General features: G+C 33.4%; 2 protein-coding genes across 3 annotated transcripts; both read left to right on the plus strand.

Annotated features, from left to right (window-relative positions):
* The first annotated feature begins 990 nt into the window (after positions 1–990).
* On the plus strand, positions 991–13,251 carry LOC109600088 (catenin delta-2). Of its 2 annotated transcripts, XM_020016205.2 has the most exons (10): positions 991–1,234; positions 3,046–3,131; positions 3,626–3,683; positions 4,398–4,463; positions 5,496–5,537; positions 5,620–6,114; positions 6,521–7,608; positions 7,815–8,716; positions 8,869–8,964; positions 10,654–13,251. In XM_020016205.2, exons 3-10 carry the CDS (start codon positions 3,652–3,654, stop codon positions 10,828–10,830), a joined length of 2,898 nt encoding a protein of 965 aa, XP_019871764.1. In that variant the 5' UTR covers positions 991–1,234; positions 3,046–3,131; positions 3,626–3,651; the 3' UTR covers positions 10,831–13,251. The 2 variants fall into 2 exon arrangements, with proteins under 2 accessions (XP_019871764.1, XP_019871923.1); XM_020016364.2 differs by lacking the exons at positions 3,626–3,683; positions 4,398–4,463.
* A 1,371-nt stretch (positions 13,252–14,622) lies between these two features.
* On the plus strand, positions 14,623–20,538 carry LOC109604324 (ribonuclease 3). The gene is made up of 12 exons (XM_020020876.2): positions 14,623–15,302; positions 15,706–16,250; positions 16,302–16,422; positions 16,475–16,851; positions 17,152–17,411; positions 17,554–17,711; positions 17,771–18,225; positions 18,284–18,636; positions 18,696–19,049; positions 19,106–19,428; positions 19,482–19,627; positions 19,683–20,538. Exons 1-12 carry the CDS (start codon positions 14,917–14,919, stop codon positions 20,234–20,236), a joined length of 4,032 nt encoding a protein of 1,343 aa, XP_019876435.2. The 5' UTR covers positions 14,623–14,916; the 3' UTR covers positions 20,237–20,538.
* The last annotated feature ends 2,204 nt before the right edge of the window (positions 20,539–22,742 follow it).

Here is a 22,742-nt window from a genome sequence, read left to right on the forward strand (position 1 = left end):
GATATAGCATTAGTATATCTGGAGGACGCACTTTTAAAATAATGAAAAAATTAGTAATACCAAATATTTTTTTTTACATTTTGTAACAATATTAATCAGGTTTTAATATCTTTTAATGTACTTCTGGAACGCATTTTTTATTTTTAGTAGATTATCCTCAAATAATTTGGTATACCTAGATATAAACAATAAAAATTAACATAAATTGTATTTTTAATCTTCGCTAAGATAGCTACTGAAATTTATAAATGTCGATAGACGCAATCCCTTATCTTTGTTATACATATAAATTGTGAAAGTATGAAGAAAGACGAAATATGAAAGTTTCAATCTATTGTACTGTAAAACTTTCAAATTGCGTGTTCTGAGGCGCCATCTATTAACAAGTTATTCAATTATTTTTAGATTAATTGATATAAATGTAGATTCCCGTTTTAAATTATGTAAATCATTATTGTTATAAAATAAATCAATAATATATTGTTTAAAGACAAATTGTTATGTCAAAATATTTTCATTCATTATGAGCAAACTTCAAAAATGTAATGTTTTAATAGGCAGAAAATTGTTGATAACTAGATATAACATGTTTTTAAATAATAAAGTAAAAGTGCACTTTAAACTATTTGCTTTATTAAGTGTCGCCGTTACAATTAATAAATAATTCATGTCCAATCACTAATAATAAACACAATTAATTTGATTTTAGTTTCAAGAATTAGCTTTGTTTTTATTTCAGCATTTCGGAACGCACTTTTTAAATGTCTGTTACGCGCTAAATTTAAATGGCTAAAATAAAATGGTAAATTTAGTAATAAATTAAGGAATAATTATTTATTTATGCGTTTTCGGATATAGTAAATGTGTTTAAAATAATTTTCCCATTGAATTTTCCCACATCAGGCACCACAAACACGTAAATACTAGATGTTTACGAGTACATCGGTGCAGTTACCCAGAATGCACTTTGAGTGGGAGTGATATGTCGAGTTGATGTCTCGAAGTCAAATGTCTGACCGATTTGTACGGTGTCTCAGTGAAACTATATGAATGTTGTGATGTCTGGTGTGCCCATTGAAACTATTGTGCACAAGTTTATTTGATAGAAATGTGATAGAGCTGGAAGGCAACATTCTGAGATCTGCTTTAGTATTTGTGGCGGCTTCACTGGTGACGTAGGGTCTCCATTGTATCTGTGTCCGAGCTACGACCTTGCAAGGCAAAAACATGATAGGTTTGTTTCAAAACTGTTAGAAAACGTGAACTAATACGTCGTTGGGATTAATTACGTTTACGTAAAATACACCCTCCTCGATTCGTTATCGAATCAAACATCTTGTAATTATGATCTTGTTATTATTACACTCGTTTTATCTAAGAATGTAAACATTTTTAGCCCCGCCCCACTTATATTTATTTCATGTTTTATTTAATTTTAGGAAATTCCCGACTAAATATTTTAAATCTGAGTAACTCCACCTTCACACGAAATTCGGTGGGAATGTGTCGTATTTCGTTCGCATGCGGTGTCCTGTTTCGGCCACTAACTGCCAAACATTTTAAAAATTTGGAAAGGGGCACTTTAAGAAACAGTTAAAATTAATTATAGATTTTATAATAATATGAAAATTATTATCATTTGTGAATGTAAAACTACAGTATAATCAGCATTTTGGAGTCACAATTTTATTAATGTAAACTATAATAATTTCCAGTTACATCAATTTTCATTCTATTTTAAATAACTATTTATATATTTCAGTTAACGCCGTGAAAAGCGATTATATATATGTTTGGTTTAGAATGTAACCCATACAATTTGTCACAATTTCCAAACGAATACTAACATCAGTATAAAGGATAAATAATTCCCTTCGGGAGGGTAAATTTGATTAAATAACTGTAACCTTATAACTTTATCTAAAACTCCATTATTTTTACTAGAATAAATTGTATTAATGACAAAGTAAACTATTTTATTATTACAACCATTGAATGAGATTATTATTTGTAGTTCAGAACAATGCCTGAAGTTTAAATGTAATGTAGATACTTCAGTTTAGTTCCTTGTCTTGTATTTGGTTTGAATTATCTTAACTTTGTTATATCGAGGTAGAACTTTATCGTTTTAATTGAGAATCATGTTTTAATTATTTTTTTAATCTACATCATTTAATTTTACTCCGATTGTTATTAATTTAATATTAATCATTTTTGATTACATAAACAAAGGTTACTTTGTAATTCTGTGTTTGTTTTGTAATCAGAAAATGTAATGTATATTTTTACGTTGAGACCTTTTTTATTTTGTATGATATTGGTATTTCCACATGCATTATAAATACATTTTACCTTGTTGGTTCACTGTTTTCATTTTTCTTAATGTATTTCACAATATTACATTTTCAAATAAATATAAAAATAATTAATTTCGTAAAATATCTTATAAGACTTCTGTGAAGTAAAAAGTTAATTAATTCCTCCTAACTATAAATATAAGATTGTGGAAGGTGTATAATAATAGTTTTAAGTTCTAAATTTTTTAGTTACTTACTTCACTACAAAAATCATTAAAATTTGATTTACATTTACTGATAAATAAATGAAAAAAATTACATATTGTACACATAAATATATTGCCCAAAGTAATATTCTTTAGTGATTTTATTGATTATTGGTATTTATTTTGTTTGCTTATATAACCTTCGAATATTATCAACACTTTTAACTCAGAAATGATGGATCTCACTTAGACAACTGTATGGTTATAGTTTTTTTTGACTGCAACAGCCAATAAATAAACATTGATGTCTTTAAGGCTTATTTTTGTGTGAGGCAAATGTTTAGTTAAGATATTAATACTAATATTTTGCACCAAATCATCATTTGTTTTGTCTACCCCCGTTGAAAGAGGCATTAAAATTCTGTGACGCTTATTCATAATGGTGTTTAATATACTCTGGAACTGATAATTAACAAGGATCAGTTCAATACCGCCCCCTTCCTAGTGAAAACGTATTTTTTAACAATTTTATATGTTTACAGAAGTTAAGATCAACGAGGTACGGAGACTTCAAACCGATATGGTGTTTAAAATACTCTGAAGATTTCTGTCAGATAAATAAGTCAAGGTAAGTTGGATGCTGGGCCAACACATGTTAACACTACTTCATTGATAATAACAACGTAACCACATTTATAAAAGCATTGCCACTTATTCGGTGCACTAATGATAATTTATTTCAAATAAACATTAAATTAACATCTATTTTTCAGCATAAGTTAAACTACTAAAGTTAGACTAGAATACACGAAGTTAATTAAACAATTTTAGTAGATAATCGGTGTGGCACGTTTTGTTATGTTCCAGTTCCTCATACAATGCTCTTTATCAGCCCTTAAGTTGTTGCTTGAATTTCACGAGGTTATTTGAAAACGTGTGTGCGAGAAATTTCGTTAAAACGGTATCACGTTTGAATTATGCAAATTAATCTTATTTTCTGCTTAATTTAATCCGTAAACGGATAGAGTATGTAGTTTTATATCGATCTCTGGCGGTTGTTTATTTGAAATAAATTGGTTTAGGGTTGCTTTTGACTAATGTCTGTTTGCATGTATGTCACAGGGTTTTAATAATTCACTACTTACACGATGTCGGCTAGTCAACTGCTGGACTCTTGTGTGTAAGTAATTGTATAAAATGGAGTTAATCTTTTTTCAAATTCGATCATTATTTCAAAAATTTTTATAAAATGGCCAGCAGTGAAAATTATCTATTTAACGTTAATTTACTGAACTAGGTAAAATTGATTGAGGTCTGCTTTTTAAGTGACTGTGGGATTAATGCAACAACTATTTAATGTGTCATAAAAAGTTCAATGTTTCCTGTTAACAAATAATTACTCACAGCCTTCAGTTATGCGGTTTGTTCTTTTATCTAATCTCCCAGTTTACCCCACCTTTTAGATAATTGTATTATTATATATTTGATAACAGATAAAATACGTTTTTGGTCTGTACAACTAGAAATAAGTTATATTTAAAATACGTCCAGGTATTAAAATTAATATTATAATATATTGTATGTTTGTTATTTGTTGCTTGATTAAGGAGTGGATCTGTTGGCCGTTTTATCACACAAAACTAAAATCAACTATACGTTACGAACAGTTTTAAATTACTTGATACTTGAAACAAAAACATATCTGAGTATATTATGCTGATTTTCCGTTTTCGTCATTCAAAACTTATGGTTGGTTGGTGTTATAGTGTTTTATTTTGGGTTGGTGAAATAATTATTTTAAATAACGAGACACGAGGTAAACTTTATTTTTAACATATTCTGCATGGTTACTTGGTTGTTGGATTGCTTGTTTAATTGCTTTTGTGACGAACAGCTTGGTTAATAGAAGAGTGGAACAAAGGCAAGAGCATACCATCACTCACACTGAAATAACCCAAAGGTAGGCATAACATCATAATCCATCACCTATTTGTTTTTATTTCATTTTCATTACACCTAAAACTGATTATTAATTCATTGCTTGTGCTTTTTGAGGTTGGTTAGGTTCTCTAATAATTGTTATAACATTTTCAATTGCATTCATTCACAAGATTATATTACAAGTTGCCTTTTTATTGATTTTCTATTCAACTTAACTGAAATTTGGCAATATTGTTAAGTATTTAAATATGTGTTAAACTAATAAATCTCTTTTAATAACTAACTAAACCATTATTAAATTATATTTATTGAAATTTTGCCAGTGATTATATATTTTATAGATATGTGAGTATACAGGGTGTCTTCGAAAAGTTTTCTATCACAAATTCTCGACGTGATTTGCTTAATATTAACTTAGTACGAAAGTTGATAATTTCGGAGATACAGTGCGTCAAAATTAATAACTATTTACAGTATATTTTATGGGGTATCCTAAAATCAATGGTTTACTTCATATCCAATTATGGAGACTTATTCAAGATTTTAATTTTCCATCTTAAAAAACTCCTTTATATCAAGTTTTATCTCGTAGACACTTTTCTGTCAATAAAAAATGATAAATAATTCACCTTAACTTTTGTCAACTTTTTTACTAAGATAAGGCAAATTATCTAGAATTAGAGGTAGCATATTATACAGACCTTTCACGGCCACTCTGTATATTTGTCAGTATGTTTATTTGTCATATTTTATTTGCAGTATAATAAATATTACATTATTAGACTTAAAAAAATTATTACATTGTTAGAATTAAAAAAAAAATAAGCTTATAAGTTCGTATACTTACTTTCAGTTTGAGCTTTTACATACTAATTTGAAGGAAATTGATCATATTTATGGACAAATAAAAGAGTTTTATAAGTAATCTTAAAATTAATATTGTGGTTGATTACAAATAATAGACTAAAATGTAAGATAAGTTAGGTAATGGGATATTAACCACTTATATTTCATTAAGTTTGTGCATTCAAATCATGTTTGTTATTTTTAGGCGAGTATTACACGAGAAGGTTCCAGAAATGCAGCAGTATAAGTAAGTTTTGTGGCGCATGAATTGATCTGATTGTGAAACGTGAATGCGTCAGTGGCAGTAACAATTGTTATTTGATTATTAGGGGTCCCGATGTGTCGAGCTCATTGAACGAAGGTATTTACCACACGCACAGCAATGGACACTCTGAGCATTCGCCAAATTCAAGTCACATGTCTGTACATAGTGATGAGCCTTTAGTACGAAACCAGAAGCAGCAGACGAGCCAGCAGGTCACCAGTGTGACGAAGGTAGTCAGAGAGGTGCAACAGTTGGGTGAACAGTCGGGCGAGTACATTCCGGTGCTGTATCCACACCCGTCACAATACGTCGACTACATAGAACAACCATCGCAACACATGTATTCACAGTACCATCAGCATCCACATTATCAAGACTATGACCATTACCCCCCTAATCCGTACGGGGCTTACATGGCATATGGACCGGGGGCGGAAAGGGCCACCACGTCCCCCAGTCCCAGTGAACACAGCGGTGATCCCTCGCCTTTGCCCCTAGCGGCGCAGCCTAACGCCCAGTATCTCACCAGTGGATACGACGAACTACCAGAACATTACAGGTAATTTCTAACTCTCCTGTATTTTCAATGTACTCTTTCAATTTATGATATTTTTTAATAAAATACCGGGTTAAAAATGTTACTGTAAGTGGATATTTTGAAAATATTTGACCATTTTAAGTGACTCTCATATTTAAAATATATTATTTTAACAACCAATTTGTTTATTTACACCAAAAATTATTATTAGGGTACTTGGTGTCCCAAATTCAGTCCAATTCTGTCGTTTGATTCAGAGGTTGGGACAGCAGCAGAAATATTGGACTTTAAAAATTAGATATAACCAAATATTCGTCTTGGAATTTCATCTAAACCCTTAGGGAAACTAATTCTGTGTTGACTTTTATATCTACATTCTTTTGATTGGAAGAAAATCGTTAAGGAAGCAATATCTTGATATTTTCAGGGTAACACCATCACCAGCAGGTCCAATAGGCTTAGATCCCTACCAAGATGATCCGGGAGTTGTGTATGGATACGTGTCACCATCACCATATGGTACAGCTCCAGCCCATCCCATCCAAGGTTCAACATACGATACACGTCCTTACGAAGACAGTTTAAACGGTCCTGTCCCCGTACCAGTACCCGTAGGACCGACGATGCGCATGTTCGAAGATGAGGAGCTTTCGAAGCACATCAACAAAATGTCATTGCATGGCCACAACACGCACCCCAGATCACATAACATCTCTTCGCCGGGCAGCATTGGGGGTGATGACGAACAAAGGGGGATGCGCTGGCGCGATCCCAATTTGACTGAAGTGATTGGCTTTCTCAATAACCCCAACAATGTGATCAAAGCTAATGCTGCCGCCTATTTGCAGCATTTGTGTTACATGGATGACCCCAACAAACAAAAGACTAGGGCATTGGGAGGCATTCCTCCTCTTGTGAAATTATTAAGCCACGACAGCATAGAAGTATACAGGAACGCGTGCGGTGCCCTAAGAAACCTTTCTTACGGCCGACAAAACGACGAGAACAAACGGGCAATTAAAAATGCCGGAGGCATACCCGCGCTTATTACTCTATTGCGCAGGTCAAACGAGCCCGAAATTAAGGAGTTAGTCACCGGCGTCATTTGGAACATGTCGTCGTGCGAAGACTTGAAGAAAAACATCATCGATGATGGCGTTCTTACGATTGTAACCTACATAATAATTCCGCATTCGGGGTGGGATCCTCAGGGCAATCACGGTGAGACTTGTTGGTCGACTGTTTTCCGAAATGCTTCCGGAGTCCTCAGGAACGTCAGTTCGGCCGGTGAATATGCACGAGCCAAATTGAGGGAATGCGAGGGATTGGTGGACGCATTGTTGTTTGTTGTACGTTGTGCCATAGAGAAGTCAAATATAGGAAATAAAATCGTCGAGAATTGCGTCTGCATACTCAGAAACCTTTCGTACAGATGCCAGGAGGTCGACGATCCGAACTACGATAAGAATCCTTTGCCCACCCAAAGCAGAGTTGCGGCCGCCAACTCGTCAAAAGGTACTATCAATAATTTTTTGATTCAGAGTTAAAAACAGTACTACCCTGCTATTATTTCATTTTATTTTAAAGCCCTACATGTTTCGACTTCTGATTTTCATTGGGGGCTACCCTAAGGTTGGATGTGCAGACCTCTGAGGTAGCCCTAATGATCTCAAGTTGAAGAGAAGTGCTGACTTTATAATAAATGACTGATTACGTTACAGGTGAGAATTTGGGATGCTTTGGTGGAAGTAAAAAGAAAAAGGAATCGCAGTCCACAAATTCGGATAAAGACGGCCAATTCGGTGGATCAGTCTCTAATTCGGGAGGTGTTGGAAGTTCCGCATCACGGGGAGAGCCTGTGCGAGGCATGGAACTGTTGTGGCAACCAGATGTTGTCCAGTCTTACCTGGCCCTTCTGCAAAGTTGTTCGAACCCTGAAACGCTGGAAGCGGCGGCGGGAGCCCTTCAAAACTTGGCAGCTTGCTATTGGCAGCCCAGTATAGAAATACGAGCAGCCGTACGTAAAGAGAAGGGTCTGCCAATATTGGTGGAGCTCCTTCGTATGGAGGTAGATAGAGTAGTGTGTGCTGTAGCGACTGCCCTTAGAAACTTAGCCATAGATCAAAGAAATAAGGAGTTAATAGGAAAATATGCTATGCGAGATCTTGTCCAAAAATTACCTTCGGGTAATCCGCAACACGATCAAGGCACATCGGATGATACGATTGCGGCAGTGCTGGCTACGCTTAACGAAGTAATTAAGAAAAACGCCGAATTTTCTCGGTCCCTTTTAGAAGCCGGCGGTGTGGAAAGACTGATGACTATTACGCGGCAACGACAGAAATACACCCCGCGTGTACTCAAATTCGCTGGCCAAGTGTTATTCACAATGTGGCAACACCAAGAGCTCAGGGATGTCTATAAGAAACACGGATGGAAGGAGCAAGATTTCGTAACGAAGACTGTGGCCGCCCGCAACGCTGGACCTAATTCGCCTAACAACGCAAATAGTACCTTAAATAGACCGATGGCTTCCCAAAGTGGCACAAGATACGAGGATAGAACCATGAAACGCAACGCTCCTCCTCAAAGAGGTGCCGGCGTTCCTTCTTTGTATCAAAGGGTAAATAACATTAATTAGCTTAAATTATGTTGAAACTTTTCTATGTAATATACTGAAATTTCAAATTTAATGTTATACGTTTCTACAAAGCTAAAGCTAAAAAATTCTAAATAAAGTTTGTTAAATAAATACGATTTAATTTGTATTTACAGAATGATGAAATTCCTATGGCGGATATGACGTATCCAGACTCTTCATCATCTTTGGGACGTGCATACCCGCCTGGTCCTGGCCCAAACCCTCCACCAGTAAGTCACTAACTTGGAAATTAAGTTACGGTTGAAACGAACTCACCTTGTTTAATTCACCTTGTGTCAATTTTATAGTATGAAGTAAATCAAAGGTGTATTTTGGAGTGAGTAGTGAACAGTGAGCAGACCAAAGTATTGATGGACTTGTAAAGCATACACACACATACACATTTCATGTACATCAAAAAAACAAAACATGTAAAGCAAGGGGAATTTAGTATAATAACCAATTACTGCCTCAATAACAGTGCGGATTTAATTCTTTTTTTTTTTTAATTTTATTTTTACCGACAACAGACACGAAAAATAGACACGTAGACTGACTGACGCTTTGTATAATGTAAGAAAAGTTTCATCAGTTATATGGCCAAATTTTTACATTTATACTACGGTTCAGTTAAGTCAAATTAAAAGTAATCACCAAGCTATAAGAGTAGCCACAGATTAATGAATAGGTAGTGACACGATGGGTTTCTCATAGGTAACATTTTGTATTAATAAGTGAAGGTGTTGCTCTGCTACGAGGATAAACAAATTGTCGTTTGGTGACAACAACAGAATAACACAGCATTTATTATTATACATCTATAAATAAAAGTTTGTGGCCCGTTTTCATTATTTACGCTTAAGGAATACTACTACTAATGGAGAGTGGGTTGCTTTATATGGTTTAGGTTGAAATTATAGCAAACTTGGTGTTTGGGTTGTTAACTATGAGCAAACAGTTACCACTTATCTATTCATTAATTGCTGTCACTGTATAAAATGTTAGCATTATGTACAACACCTACAATATACTTTTATCTATGATTCTGAACTCATCTCATTTTCGGATACTGTAGGTCTTCCTTTATCTATCTTATCTAGCCGTGTCTGTATCTAGAATAGTGTATAGTATGGATTGATTGGGTTGGTTGATGACTGAGATGAGTGATGGCGGTGTTGGCAGCCGGTCAGAACGGGGCCGATTTGTTTTTGTTTTCGTTTTTTTCTTGTCCTTTTTGTTTTGTAATTCGGGCATATCGTGGAGGCAAACTTGGCAGTGTGCGAAGGCCTTGGCAACGCAGCTGCGGCCGTGTGCAGTAATAAAAGCTGGTGGCGGCTCGTCAATAGCGTTGCGGCGTTTGGTTATTTGACATTGACAGGTAAGGCCATGTGGCAGCTGTGTTGCACAGACACGCTTTCAAATGACATGGTAACATCATATCTTAAGGAAAACTTCCTAAGAAGTCTATTGTTAGAGTCACAGGCAGGATAAGCTAAAGAAAATGCTTCATATTATTTTAATGAGATGTAGAGTCTCTGTAATTTGTATTAAATGATTTAATCTGTAACAATCTCCTAGTTTAATAATAATTCTGTGTATGCATTTATTTTAATATAAAAATAAACTGAATAATAAAGTACAATTTTATAATTTATTGATGTCACATGTTTTAACCGTATTTGACTGAATAAAACGTGAGCTACTGTCCAACTGTTGTTTGTCCAAACTGTGGTACCGTCTCAGAAATTGTCTTAATGTGTATTCGTCAAGATTTATTGTGTCATTTGTAAGTGTGTAGCCTTTAGTTTGCTGCTAGAGCTAAAACATGAGGCCCTGGCCAGCATTGGCTGCCTGGCACTGGCCTAAACCTTGCAAGTGAGCTTACCCGCCGTTTGCCACTTAACCAGCTTCTGTTACAGCATCAGCCTCAGGTGCAGCCACAACCTGAACCATTGTACGCCCAAGTCAACATGGAAAAGAAGCGTAACCGTCAACCGAGCCTAGGGAACGCAAGCCTAAATCAACAGGGCCCCACAACACAACCACAACAGCTACCGCTCACTAGTTTGCCCGCTGGAAAAGACTCATGGGTTTAAAAATTAATAATAAATGAATAAACCCCGAAAGTACACTGACTTGCAAGTTTCTCAATGATTTTTTAATTGCATATTGTTTGTTATGGCGTAGCACCCGACTAGGCATTTTAGTATACATAGTTTGTTTTTGATAAAATTCCTATGTATAATATAAAACTGACATTGTTACACTATATAGTTATCAGACATTTTAGTTTTTAATCAATTGCTGCACTGATTCAAATTTGAAATTGACTTGACAAGGGTCACTTTTAGGACGGGCACATCAATTTTAGGATGTAGTCTAGTACCGAAAATTAAGACTCATTGATTTATTTGCATGACAGTTCATACCATTCCGCAACCCCATCTCTACCATTGTCTTAAGGACTATGTCTCAATTTTTAATCTGTTGATTCAGTTTTAATTGCTCTTTAATTATGTGCAATATAAATTAGAGAAATATTTATAATTATTATAAAAAATAAAAGTGACTTCTGCATTTAAATGGTTATAAGCTTAAGGCATGCATGATTTCACTTATTATAAATTGTTAATGAATTTGATGTGACTTAAATCAAATTTTATCTGTTCAGTGATTCCAAATTCTATATGAACGCGTATATGTGGGAGTGATTTCTACATTATACACTTTTTAAAAAGTATTATTAGATATTTGAATGGGTATGGGACTGTACGATAATATTTTGAATTTGCGGGTTAAATGTTGAGACTCGTATATTGACATTAAAATAGTTCTAGCCCCACATTTTCTTAGGGTGAATTGTTTTTTAATAAATTGAATTACACGTATCCGACACTGTTAAATCTGACACTAATCTAGTCATCGGGCCTTCGCAACAATTAGATTGATCAACCTAATCTTGGACCATCATTCACTTCGGTTTATTATTTTTGGAGGATGAAAAAGTGGGGCTAAAACAGATTCTCTTGTCACCTTGTATATGTCCTACTCCTATAGTTATATATCAATGTTCTGTCAAATATATAATGCACTGATTCTCCATTCATTAATTCATAATAATTATGTAATATTTTAGTTATTGGATACTGTGATGTGCTTCAGAATTTGCCTGTACATATTCATTTAAAATTTACTCTATTATTTCTATTAGAATTATAAATAGATTATTCATGTAATACCAAGGAATTTCATGTTTACACAACACAGATTTAATATTTTAGTTCCCATCGAAACATTCATCAATTTTTTCGGTATCGAATTAACTCGTACCCATTAATTTTTATCCAAAAACCATGACCTAGTTGTTAAATTTTCATTACGCGTTGTTAGGAATCACTAGTTCTTATTAAATGTAATGAAAGTAACATTTACTTTGCACATTGCATCCGTTCCTCGTGATATGGAGTGGTTTGTACAGCATTTACGAAACAAAACGTGTACAAAATTTCTAAATTTCAGATATATTTGACAATTTAGTTTAAGTAGATATGTATGTGTGTGTGGTATTCTGATCTCTTGTACGAGTATTTAAAATATGGTAAATTAATTTATTTTTCCGTATACATTCCAATGATGTGACAAGTTTTTCGACATTTATTTTGTAAAAATCTGTGGTGTGAAAAGTAGAAATTGTTGGACTGCCTAATGGCAATTGTTTTTGTTTTATATTGAGAATATTTAATTTGTTTTCTATTATTTTTACATAATCTAGCATAAATTGTACACCATTTACACACTGACATATTCAAACATTACAAACTTATACTTACAAAAGTTAATATTGTATACATAGGTAGATTAAGATAAATATTTGCTGTTATTGGATAAAAAATTAGGACAGGGTGTTGATAAATGTTTCTTGAATAGTGTGAATTTTTGGTAAATTGTATTATATAGTAAATGAAATCAAGAAACATATTTATTACATGACAACTTTAAAAGAGGACATCACCCTGCTTTTTGTTTTGTCTTTTTTACTTGACACTGTTACAGTAATATTTTATATTAATTTAAATGAAAAGCTATAAGTCTGATATAAGTTTTTGATGTATCAATGTGTCCTATTATACCTATACCTATATATTACAAAGATGGCTTTTTATATGTTTATAAAGATTATTTAAATACTCAAATCTTTATTAAATTTAAAGTAAATCCAATTATTAGAACCATTTCAAATATACCATAGTCAATTTAATATTGTTTATAATAAACTTAATATAATTTATTGTTGTTTCAATTATAAATATAAAAACAACTTTTATCACAATTTGTGCTTGCAAACCACTCACTATAAATATTCATGCGTTTTATAAAATCCATATTGTGCTGCAAAGAGTGATAAAAGTTGTGCAGATATGTCAGGCAGTGAAAAGGATCAAGCACATGTAAAGGGAAATTCTATAAGGTTTGTATATATTGTTTTATTTAATAAAGTAATCATATATAAAGTTTTACTGAACTACTTATTTTCACCTTCCTCCAAATAATTTTAATTTAGAGATTAAGTAGGTAAGTAAATGCCACAATCCTAAGATAAATTTATTAAAGTTAGCGAGACAACAAAATGTCTAGTTAAATTAAGGTAAATCTGGTCTATGAAGTGTCCCAGTCGTCTTTAGTGCATATATTATCAAATTGTTTACAATAAAACACTTCTAAGAGAACATTGTTTCATTTTCTTTTAATTGAGAGTAAAACAGCCTGTCTGAATCGAGATATAATAATTATTTAAATTAGTTTTAATGTTTATATATTAATTAAAATTAATGTCTTGTAAATATTTTCAATACATAATATTTGTATCTCTATGATTGTCAACTTTTGTACTAAGATAAGGTAAAATTACGTATTACCTTTGGTGGACCCCTGTATATTGTATGCTGTGTAATGTAAAATCGTCTTTAACAACTTCATTATCAATTTGCTGACAATAAAATGCTTCTAACAAAATATTGTCATATTTATTTATCTTAAACAACAAAAACACACAATTTGCTCCTTATCTTGAATTGAGATATAACTATCATACTATTTATCGCAATTTTAATGTTTATATATTAATTAATATCTTACTGAACTTTTTCTCTAGTACAGTTGTAAGTGATTAATAGAATAAATTTTAATTCAATAGTGATATTAAAATAACATCAATATTTTAAATTAATCTGTATTTGTCTAATAATGTTAATGATTCAGTTAATATAATTTTTAATAAATTACTAAAAATCCATATTTTAAGTAAGAGAAGTAATTTTTAAGTATTTTGATACTATTTATAGGGATAAATAATGTTTAAAATAGAAAAAGGAGACGAAAACCAAGTAAATTTATTTTGCTTATGTATTTATTTTAAACAATATTGAAAAATAAAATATGTTATATGACTCACTATAAAATAATTATAAAAGAATAATACTTACTTATTTAGAAAGTGACCTATAATGAATTATGGATTTATTTGAAATGAGTTATGAGAAATTAATTTAAAAATATTTAAATTCAATTTTACGTTTAAATTTCCCCACCAAATCAGTCCCTTGTTATACCGTACAACAACCCTAATCACCTGTACCCATACAATTACATATGGGAATCAAGATTATTCGACTTCAGTCCGAGTTATTTAAAGCCTGTTTTCTGATAGTGCGTATTTTGATCTTCTGCTATATCTACAATGTCCCACCAGTCTGTGGATTTATCTGGGAGCATTTGAATCTGTATGTCAGCGAATGACCACAGAACGCCCTGTGTCTTGTGCAATTTGGCAACGATGGTACGCAAGCGTTTCTGTGCCTAGCGTGCAAAATTATCGACTGGGTTTTGCATGGAATGTATTTGATGGGGGCTTTTCCATGTTGTTTAACTACTAATTTGTTTATTTTAAACTAAATCGATGTTGAGTATCTGTGATCTGATAGCCTGTGTCTGTGATCTCGGTTCCTCCATGTATTGTTTTCAATTATTCAAGGGATTGATTCCAAATCCTAGAATACCAATGGCCTGCGCAGTGTTTTCACATTTTTCTTAGCTAATATTCATGGCAGGCGGCAATTCGACCGTTCTCAACGGTCTGTAGGTAGTATTTACATAATTAGGATATAGAATTTCAACAATCCAGGATGGCTGACTCTTATTACTATTATAACAATAACATGAATTACAATCATTACAATGCAAACCCGCAATATCAACAATTCAATGTTCCGCCACCGCCGCAACCCCAGTGGAATGAATGGATGCATCAGAATGTACCTAACTCACAATTTAACTCTTATGGGGCATTCAATTCGTATATACCACCACCTGACTTCAGTGTGCCCCCACCTAATATAACAGTGCCACCACGAGCACCCCCACAAATGGGCATACAATATAACTCTAATAGTAACCCGGTTCAACATCAGAATTATGATAACCAGTTTTCGAAAGACCTACATTCATACAGGATGCCGCAGAATGGATATTGTTCCACATCGACTCAACAAAATTCAAAGGAGACCTTTAGGTGAGTACAAAGCAGTTATGTTATAATATTGTAACTAAAGGGGTTTTCACAATAAACTGTTAACTGATAATATAAAAATAATATATCGAACTCAAAATACTTAAATGTGTCGAAAACATTTAGTTTAGTAATTTCTTTATATTTATTTATATTAAAATTGAAAATAGGCTGGTATTAACTTATGTAGAAATAATAACTGCAATCTCCTAATTTTGTATCAAATAATTTTCGCTACACACACCTACACAAAGTAATTTTTGAATCATTTATATTTTATTTCCTTTTAACTGTAATGTGGTGGGTGTTGCTAAAACAAATGTAGATAACTTCTTCCTAAATTAGGAACACTTTGAGTTAACAAAAAAAACTCTAGTTAAGTGGTTCTTCATTGATTGATTTTTAGACCAATAATAAGTGATCAAAATGGAAGATATGAAAGGCCATACAGAGAAAGAAGTCGATCACCAACCAGGGATGATAGGAGACCTAATTATAAAAAGCAGTACAGCACACCAGTTATTAGCAATGGTAAAAAAGTACCTTTTGCTAGAACTAGATTTGATAAATATATTCCCAGTAATAATGCAAACAAACCTAGTGCAAGAAGAGATGCCAAAGAGAAATCTGAAAGGGACATTCTGTTGTGCAATTATCGCAAGGATTATTGTGCGACCAGAGAAGAAATAACCACTAAATTAGAAGAATTAGCTAAACAGGACGACCTTCTGGAGAAGGAAAAGGATATTTGGACGAGGACCACTCCGGCAGATTTACATTACAAACGTGATGACGATAATCCGAAAATTATAAAGGGAACACCCAAATTATTGCAACTTTGTGAACAATTTAAAACGAAATTAATTAATAGAAGGGCTAACGCTAACAAGAACAAACCCGAGTACATTCCACCACCCAGGAAAAATAGAGCCAAATTATGTACACATAAAAGTAAGAAATGCGCCTTGTCTGTAACACCTTGATTGATTTTTTGTATCTTAGGTGAGGTGCATAGCTCCTCAGATAGTTCTAGCGAGGAAGACCTGACGGACGAGGAGGACTACACCATGGAGGAGCTGGAGAGGAAACAGAAGCACCCCGACCGACTTCATCCGGAAATGTGGTACGTAAGGAAACGAAATTGGTCGCACCACAATTGAGAAAACTATTCACAGGTACAACGATCCCGGTGAAATGAACGACGGACCACTTTGCAGATGTTCGATGAAGTCGAGGAAGTCTGGCATCAGACATGGAATCTATCCCGGCGAGAAGACTCAAGTGAAATGCGATCTCAATTCAAATAACGCGGATAAATTGTATCATTATCGAATTACAATTTCCCCACCAACAAATTTTCTTATTAAAACGCCCACTATTATTCAACATGACGAACACGAGTTTATTTTTGAGGGATTTTCGATGTTTTCTCATTTTCCTTTAGTTAAATTACCTACCTGTAAGGTTATCCGATTTAATATTGAGTACACCATATTTTACATTGAAGAGAAGCTGCCAGAAAACTTCACCATCCAGGAATTAGACCTTTTTCGTAAGTACCAAGGATCATAGACTTCATGCTAAAACTTGAAAACAAGTGTTGTTGTATAGATAGATCTATTATATACAATTTTGCTTATTTCTTTTTTTACATGAAGCTTTCAACGAATGATCCTTTTTTATAATAAGTCGTATTGCATGTGCATGTTAAAAAACCAGGGATAATGTTAGACGTCGATGTTTAGTCCTGTGTTTATTAGTACTTCTTAACAATTACATCCCATAACTCAAAATATAAATAATAGTTCCACCAATGCCCGATAATATTATTGTCATTGTATATCTTTTTCAGATGAGTATCTTTTCACTGAAATCTTAGAACTTGTTGATCTAGATTTTAAAGGTCATGGTGATAAAGATGGATGTTCGCAGTTCCACTTCATGCCGCGCTTCGTACGTGAATTGCCAGATAATGGTAAAGAAATATTGTCCATGAATGAGGTACTCAAGTATTTGATTGAAAAATCTGTGCCACTAATAAGAAAGGATCAGTTGGAGGACATGGTTAATATGAGTCAATATGAGTGGCAAAGCTTTGCAGATGAAGTTAAGGTTGGTGAATTATATTTATTTTACTTTAAAAAGCTTACATGCACTGGTTGCAAAATGAAATTTATTAAATATTTGTACCCTTCACCATAGTGTAATTTTTATTTAAATCAATCAGGACAAATTGAGCATAAGTAAATTTTAGGGAATGGTTGTGACTTATCCTGGCAAAAAGCCATGCTCAGTTAGAGTAGATCAGCTAGACAGGAATTTAGACCAACAGAAACCAGGAAATTATCAATTTCCTGAAATCGTGCATTTCGGAATTAGACCACCTCAATTAAGTTATGCAGGAAATCCTGAGTAAGTTTATTTATCATTATGAACCAGAACAGAATAAAAAATAAAAAGTATTCTTTTAGTTATCAAAAAGCCTGGCGAGATTACGTGAAATTTAGACACCTGCTGGCAAATATGTCCAAACCGTCCTTCGATGACAAAAGGAAGCTTGAAGCTAAAGAGAATAAACTACAAGAAATGAGGACTCAGGGTAAAATGAAACGAGATGTCACAGTCGACATATCTTCGGAGGGATTTTATCGCACTGGAATTATGTGTGATATTATACAACATGCCATGTTGATACCAGTTTTAGTTTGTCATTTGAGATTTCATCATGCCTTGGACGTTCTGGAAGCAACTATTAACTATAAATTCAACAATAGAAGTCTTCTTCAGCTGGCATTGACGCATCCATCGTACAGGGAGAATTTCGGCACAAATCCAGATCATGCACGTAACAGTCTGACCAATTGCGGCATCCGACAACCTGAGTACGGAGATCGAAGGATCCATTACATGAACACAAGGAAAAGAGGTACTTTATAAGCAAATTCATTAAACACACAACATCTAAACGGTCGTTTAACTTGCAGGCATTAACACGCTCATCAATATTATGTCCAGGTTCGGGAAACAGAAAGAAACTGAATCGAACATTGGCCACAATGAACGGTTGGAGTTCTTGGGCGACGCGGTGGTAGAATTTTTGTCGTCGATTCACCTTTTCTTTACGTTTCCTGATCTTGAAGAAGGAGGTTTGGCAACTTACAGAGCTGCAATCGTACAGAATCAGCATTTGGCCGTGCTGGCACGGAAACTCGATTTGGACCAATTTATGTTGTACGCTCACGGGTCCGATTTGTGTCACGATTTGGAGCTGCGACACGCTATGGCTAACTGCTTTGAAGCGTTTATGGGAGCTTTGTATTTAGATGGAGGGATAGAGGTAGTTTATCCATCCTTTTTTAATTACCTTAAAATATCTATTATTTTATTTTAACGTAGGTGGTAGACAGGGTATTTTCGGGAACACTCTTTAAGGAAGATAAACAAATACTGGACACTTGGGTTCAACTACCCTTACATCCTTTGCAAGAGCAAGAACCACAGGGAGACAGACAGTGGATACCTAAATTTCAATTTTTACAAAAGTTAACTGAATTTGAGAAGTCACTTGGTGTAGAATTCACACATATTCGACTATTGGCCAGAGCTTTCACAGATAGAAGTATTGGGTACACAAATTTGACCATGGGTTCGAATCAAAGATTGGAGTTCTTGGGTGATACAGTCTTGCAGCTAATCGCATCCGACTATTTGTACAAGTACTTTCCTGAACATCATGAAGGACATTTATCTGTAAGATTGTACATCATATTAAAACAATCAATATATTATTAATGAAATAATTTTAGCTGTTGAGAAGTTCCCTAGTGAATAATAGGACACAAGCTGTCGTTTGTGATGAAATTGCAATGACCAACTATGCAGTTTATCACAACCCCAAAGTCGAGTTGAAAACCAAGGATAGGGCAGATTTATTGGAAGCTTTCATTGGTGCCTTATATGTGGACAAGGGAATTGAACATTGCGAGGCTTTCTGTAAAGTTACACTGTTCCCAAGACTTCAAGAATTTATAGTGAAACAAGATTGGAATGATCCTAAATCAAAGCTTCAACAGTGTTGTCTCACTCTTAGAACCATGGATGGTGGGGAACCAGATATTCCTGTTTACAAGTAAAAAAAAACGAACTTTTTTTAACATTTTACTTCACCTCAATATTTTCTAGGGTTATTGAATGCAAGGGTCCAACGAATACTCGATTGTACACTGTGGCGGTCTATTTTAGAGGCAAACGTCTTGCACACGAAACTGGTCATAGCATACAACAGGCAGAAATGAAGGCCGCCAAGAAAGCATTGGAAATCTCCCATGGTATGTCACATTTTTTTCCACACCAATAGTACCTAATTATTTTGTTATTTTTCAGATTTATTCCCACAACTAGATCACCAAAAGAGGGTTATAGCACACAGCATGAAAAAGCAAAAGAAACGCAAAACTAAAAGACTCCCTGGTAACATAGATGACCAAGACAGTTCGAGTTCTCATTTAAATAACAGAAGGCGTAGCAAAAGTAGGTCCAGATTCAGGTCCAGGTCTAGATCAAGGTCAAGATCCAGATCTCGTTTGAGATCCAGGTCCAGATCCAGCTTAAAATCGAGATCCAGATCGAAAAGCCGATCCAGATCGAGGTCGAGGTGCAGGTCGAATTCGAAAAGTCGTAACTCGTCGCCCTACAGTATCGATTCCACTTCTAGTCGTGACTCACGATCTCATTATCGGAGATCAATATCTTCCGATAGTTGTAAAAGTTTATCGCCGGATAGATTTGACAGAAATTCACCATGCTCTTCAAAGAAGACTGCGAGTAGTTCGAGATCACGAAATATTAGTCCGTTGAGCAAGCAGGCTTACTCTCCTAAACCGTCTACATCAACCGCAGACACCGATTTCCCTGGGTTTGACGAAGATGTATTTTAGTCATTGAATGTAGAAATTATGTTTTGTTCACAATTCACAAAATTATTAATTTCGACGACCCAAATTTATGTTGTAAAGTAGTATTTCCTGAGCCTGCTAAGGAGGTACTCCACTGCAACGTAAATTGTTGTCACTGCCCCTTTGTTGTTAATAAAGTTTTAATTTTGTTTTAAATTATGTTCATATAAATCAGTACCTGACTGAAGCAAACTGATGTAAGTTTTTTAATATTTTAACAATATTTTGTTTTATTTGTTGGTTAACCAGTGGAATTTTGATTTAATATATTTATTAAAATTGAAGCTCTTTTATTGTTTTATGAAAACCCTTAAATTTCCTTCACTGCAAATTATTCCGAAAGTATTAAATTAATAACATTCCATCCTAGAAGTGACCTATATATTTGAAAAAATCCATAAAAATAATTAAAATAAACTATTAACTTTCACGTACTCTCCGAAATTATCAATTTTTGTACTCCTGTAACAAAAGGCAAATCGATCTATTTTCACCTCGAGAATTTGTGATAGAATTCTGTACAGACATCCTGTATGATGAAGTTAATATTTAAATATTTAAATTTTTTCATATTCAAAAAATAATTACAAGATATAGTTCTTTAGACATTATAAAATATATAACAAATTCTTCGAAAATGTTAAAAAATAATTGGCGTGGTTAAGAAGTTTAGATAGATGACATGATGAAGAGACAAGTATTTTTTTCTTCGTAGTTATAATACACCTGTTAAATTAAATTATGATCCCGCCTGTAATTGTTCCGTGAAATCTGGCATACTACATGGAATATATCCTGGAGAGAAAGCTCTAGTTCAATGTAATCCTAATCCCAATAATCTTGACAAAGTGTACCACTACATGGTCACAATTAATCCAAGTTTGCTTTTAAAGCCGTCCACCATAATGAAGCACGATGAACATGATTTTATATTCTAAATATATTTTCTTATATCGGTTAGATATAATACATAATACACTCGTTAAAATTAATAATGAATTTATCTTGTATAGTAAATATCAATAAAAACAATAATTAAGTTTCCATTTCAAGATTTAGAATAAGTAATCCTGTACAATCAACTATAAAGAAGTTACTTTTGTGGATTTCTCTTTTAACAGAATACACAGCAAAAAAGTTTACATTTTATAAAGACTTTCAGTTCATAATTGCAAAAATAGAGTGCGCTGAACTTCACTTCCTGAAAGAATTTTTTGATTAATATATTTTAATTCAAATTACCCACTCTTTATGCAGTCTAAAATGACTATTCTAAAAGTAATAATTGTTATTAGAGTAATTGTCGTGCATTTGCAATAATTAGAGGTCAAAAGTTTAATTAATTCAATAACATTTTAAAATAGATCACCATGTATATGTATTTTATATTTTGAATGGTAACACCACAATTCAGAATGGAATTTCATCAGCCAGGAGTGTATACTAAGAAATTTAATTAAAAATAGTCTTACGATATGATAACCGTTAACACACCGTTGGGATCTCTAATGATAATTATGAACTTAACATAATCGTTTACCTTTCATTCTTGTCTAATTACAACGTCACGTTTTATACATTCAATCATTAACCAATAATCTGGCTTCTCAATTAAGGCTCATCATAATTGACGCCACGTATGTCTCGTCTTTGATCTCTGATTACAGCTACCAAGGTTTACAGAATAAGTGATGCTGACATTTCGTAACTGTGAGATTATATTCTGTGCGAAGCTGTTCTATTCTTCAGACAATGCCTAGTATAACTGGCACTAATACAAAGGATACAAGCTAACTCCGTCAACAGTTGTCTACCAACCAAGTTGACATACCAAAGCCTAATGTATAATATCTCACAATGAAAATTACCACTAATTTTCTCTTAAATTTGAGCAACACTAAGCCCTCTCTAACCAATCGTAGACCAACAATCATACGAAACACAAGATTCCAGAACCTGACGCAGATTGATTGAGAACAATTTTCGACCGTCACCCATTTTTTCACCATCTTCGTACAACTAAACACAACAACAAAAAGGACGAATATGCGTGTATTTAAAAAAAAACTATTTTATATAAATATACCCAACAGTATAAAATGAAACAGAAATAATATTATATAATATTCGATATTTTTATTATTTAAAGAATATTTCATACTTTTGAACAATAGGCAGTGTTTTAAATTAAAATATAGTATATATAGTATAGTATATTTAAATTAAAATCAAAATTTTAGTTGATTATGTTGAAATTACATTCCGCTATTGGAAGTTGAGATGCGTACACCGGTTTGCAATAAAATCCCATACATTCATTTTTCTCTATTTTACATCTCATAGTAGACAATTAAAAAATGGTATCTGTTATAAATGTCAAGTTAAAATTGTTATAAGTCAAAGCTTTCAAGTAACGCAATTAGGTATTATTAAAATTTGAATCTAAGATTATTTATTTATTAATAATGATGTTATTTGTTGCTATTAA

The sequence above is a fragment of the Aethina tumida genome, chromosome 1, assembly GCF_024364675.1.
Source record: "Aethina tumida isolate Nest 87 chromosome 1, icAetTumi1.1, whole genome shotgun sequence".
In the NCBI taxonomy this organism is placed as follows: domain Eukaryota; kingdom Metazoa; phylum Arthropoda; class Insecta; order Coleoptera; family Nitidulidae; genus Aethina; species Aethina tumida.

Bases quoted from the DNA above. Each gene is read 5' to 3' on its own strand.
- LOC109600088 (XM_020016205.2), top strand. From the start codon at position 3,652: ATGTCGGCTAGTCAACTGCTGGACTCTTGTGT. The intron at 6,115-6,520 runs GTAATTTCTAAC...TGATATTTTCAG, and splicing joins GAACTACCAGAACATTACAG to GGTAACACCATCACCAGCAG. The intron at 8,965-10,653 runs GTAAGTCACTAA...CTTCTGTTACAG, and splicing joins CTGGCCCAAACCCTCCACCA to CATCAGCCTCAGGTGCAGCC.
- LOC109604324 (XM_020020876.2), top strand. From the start codon at position 14,917: ATGGCTGACTCTTATTACTATTATAACAATAACATGAATTACAATCAT. The intron at 16,251-16,301 runs GTAAGAAATGCG...TTTGTATCTTAG, and splicing joins CAAATTATGTACACATAAAA to GTGAGGTGCATAGCTCCTCA. The intron at 18,226-18,283 runs GTACTTTATAAG...TTTAACTTGCAG, and splicing joins CATGAACACAAGGAAAAGAG to GCATTAACACGCTCATCAAT.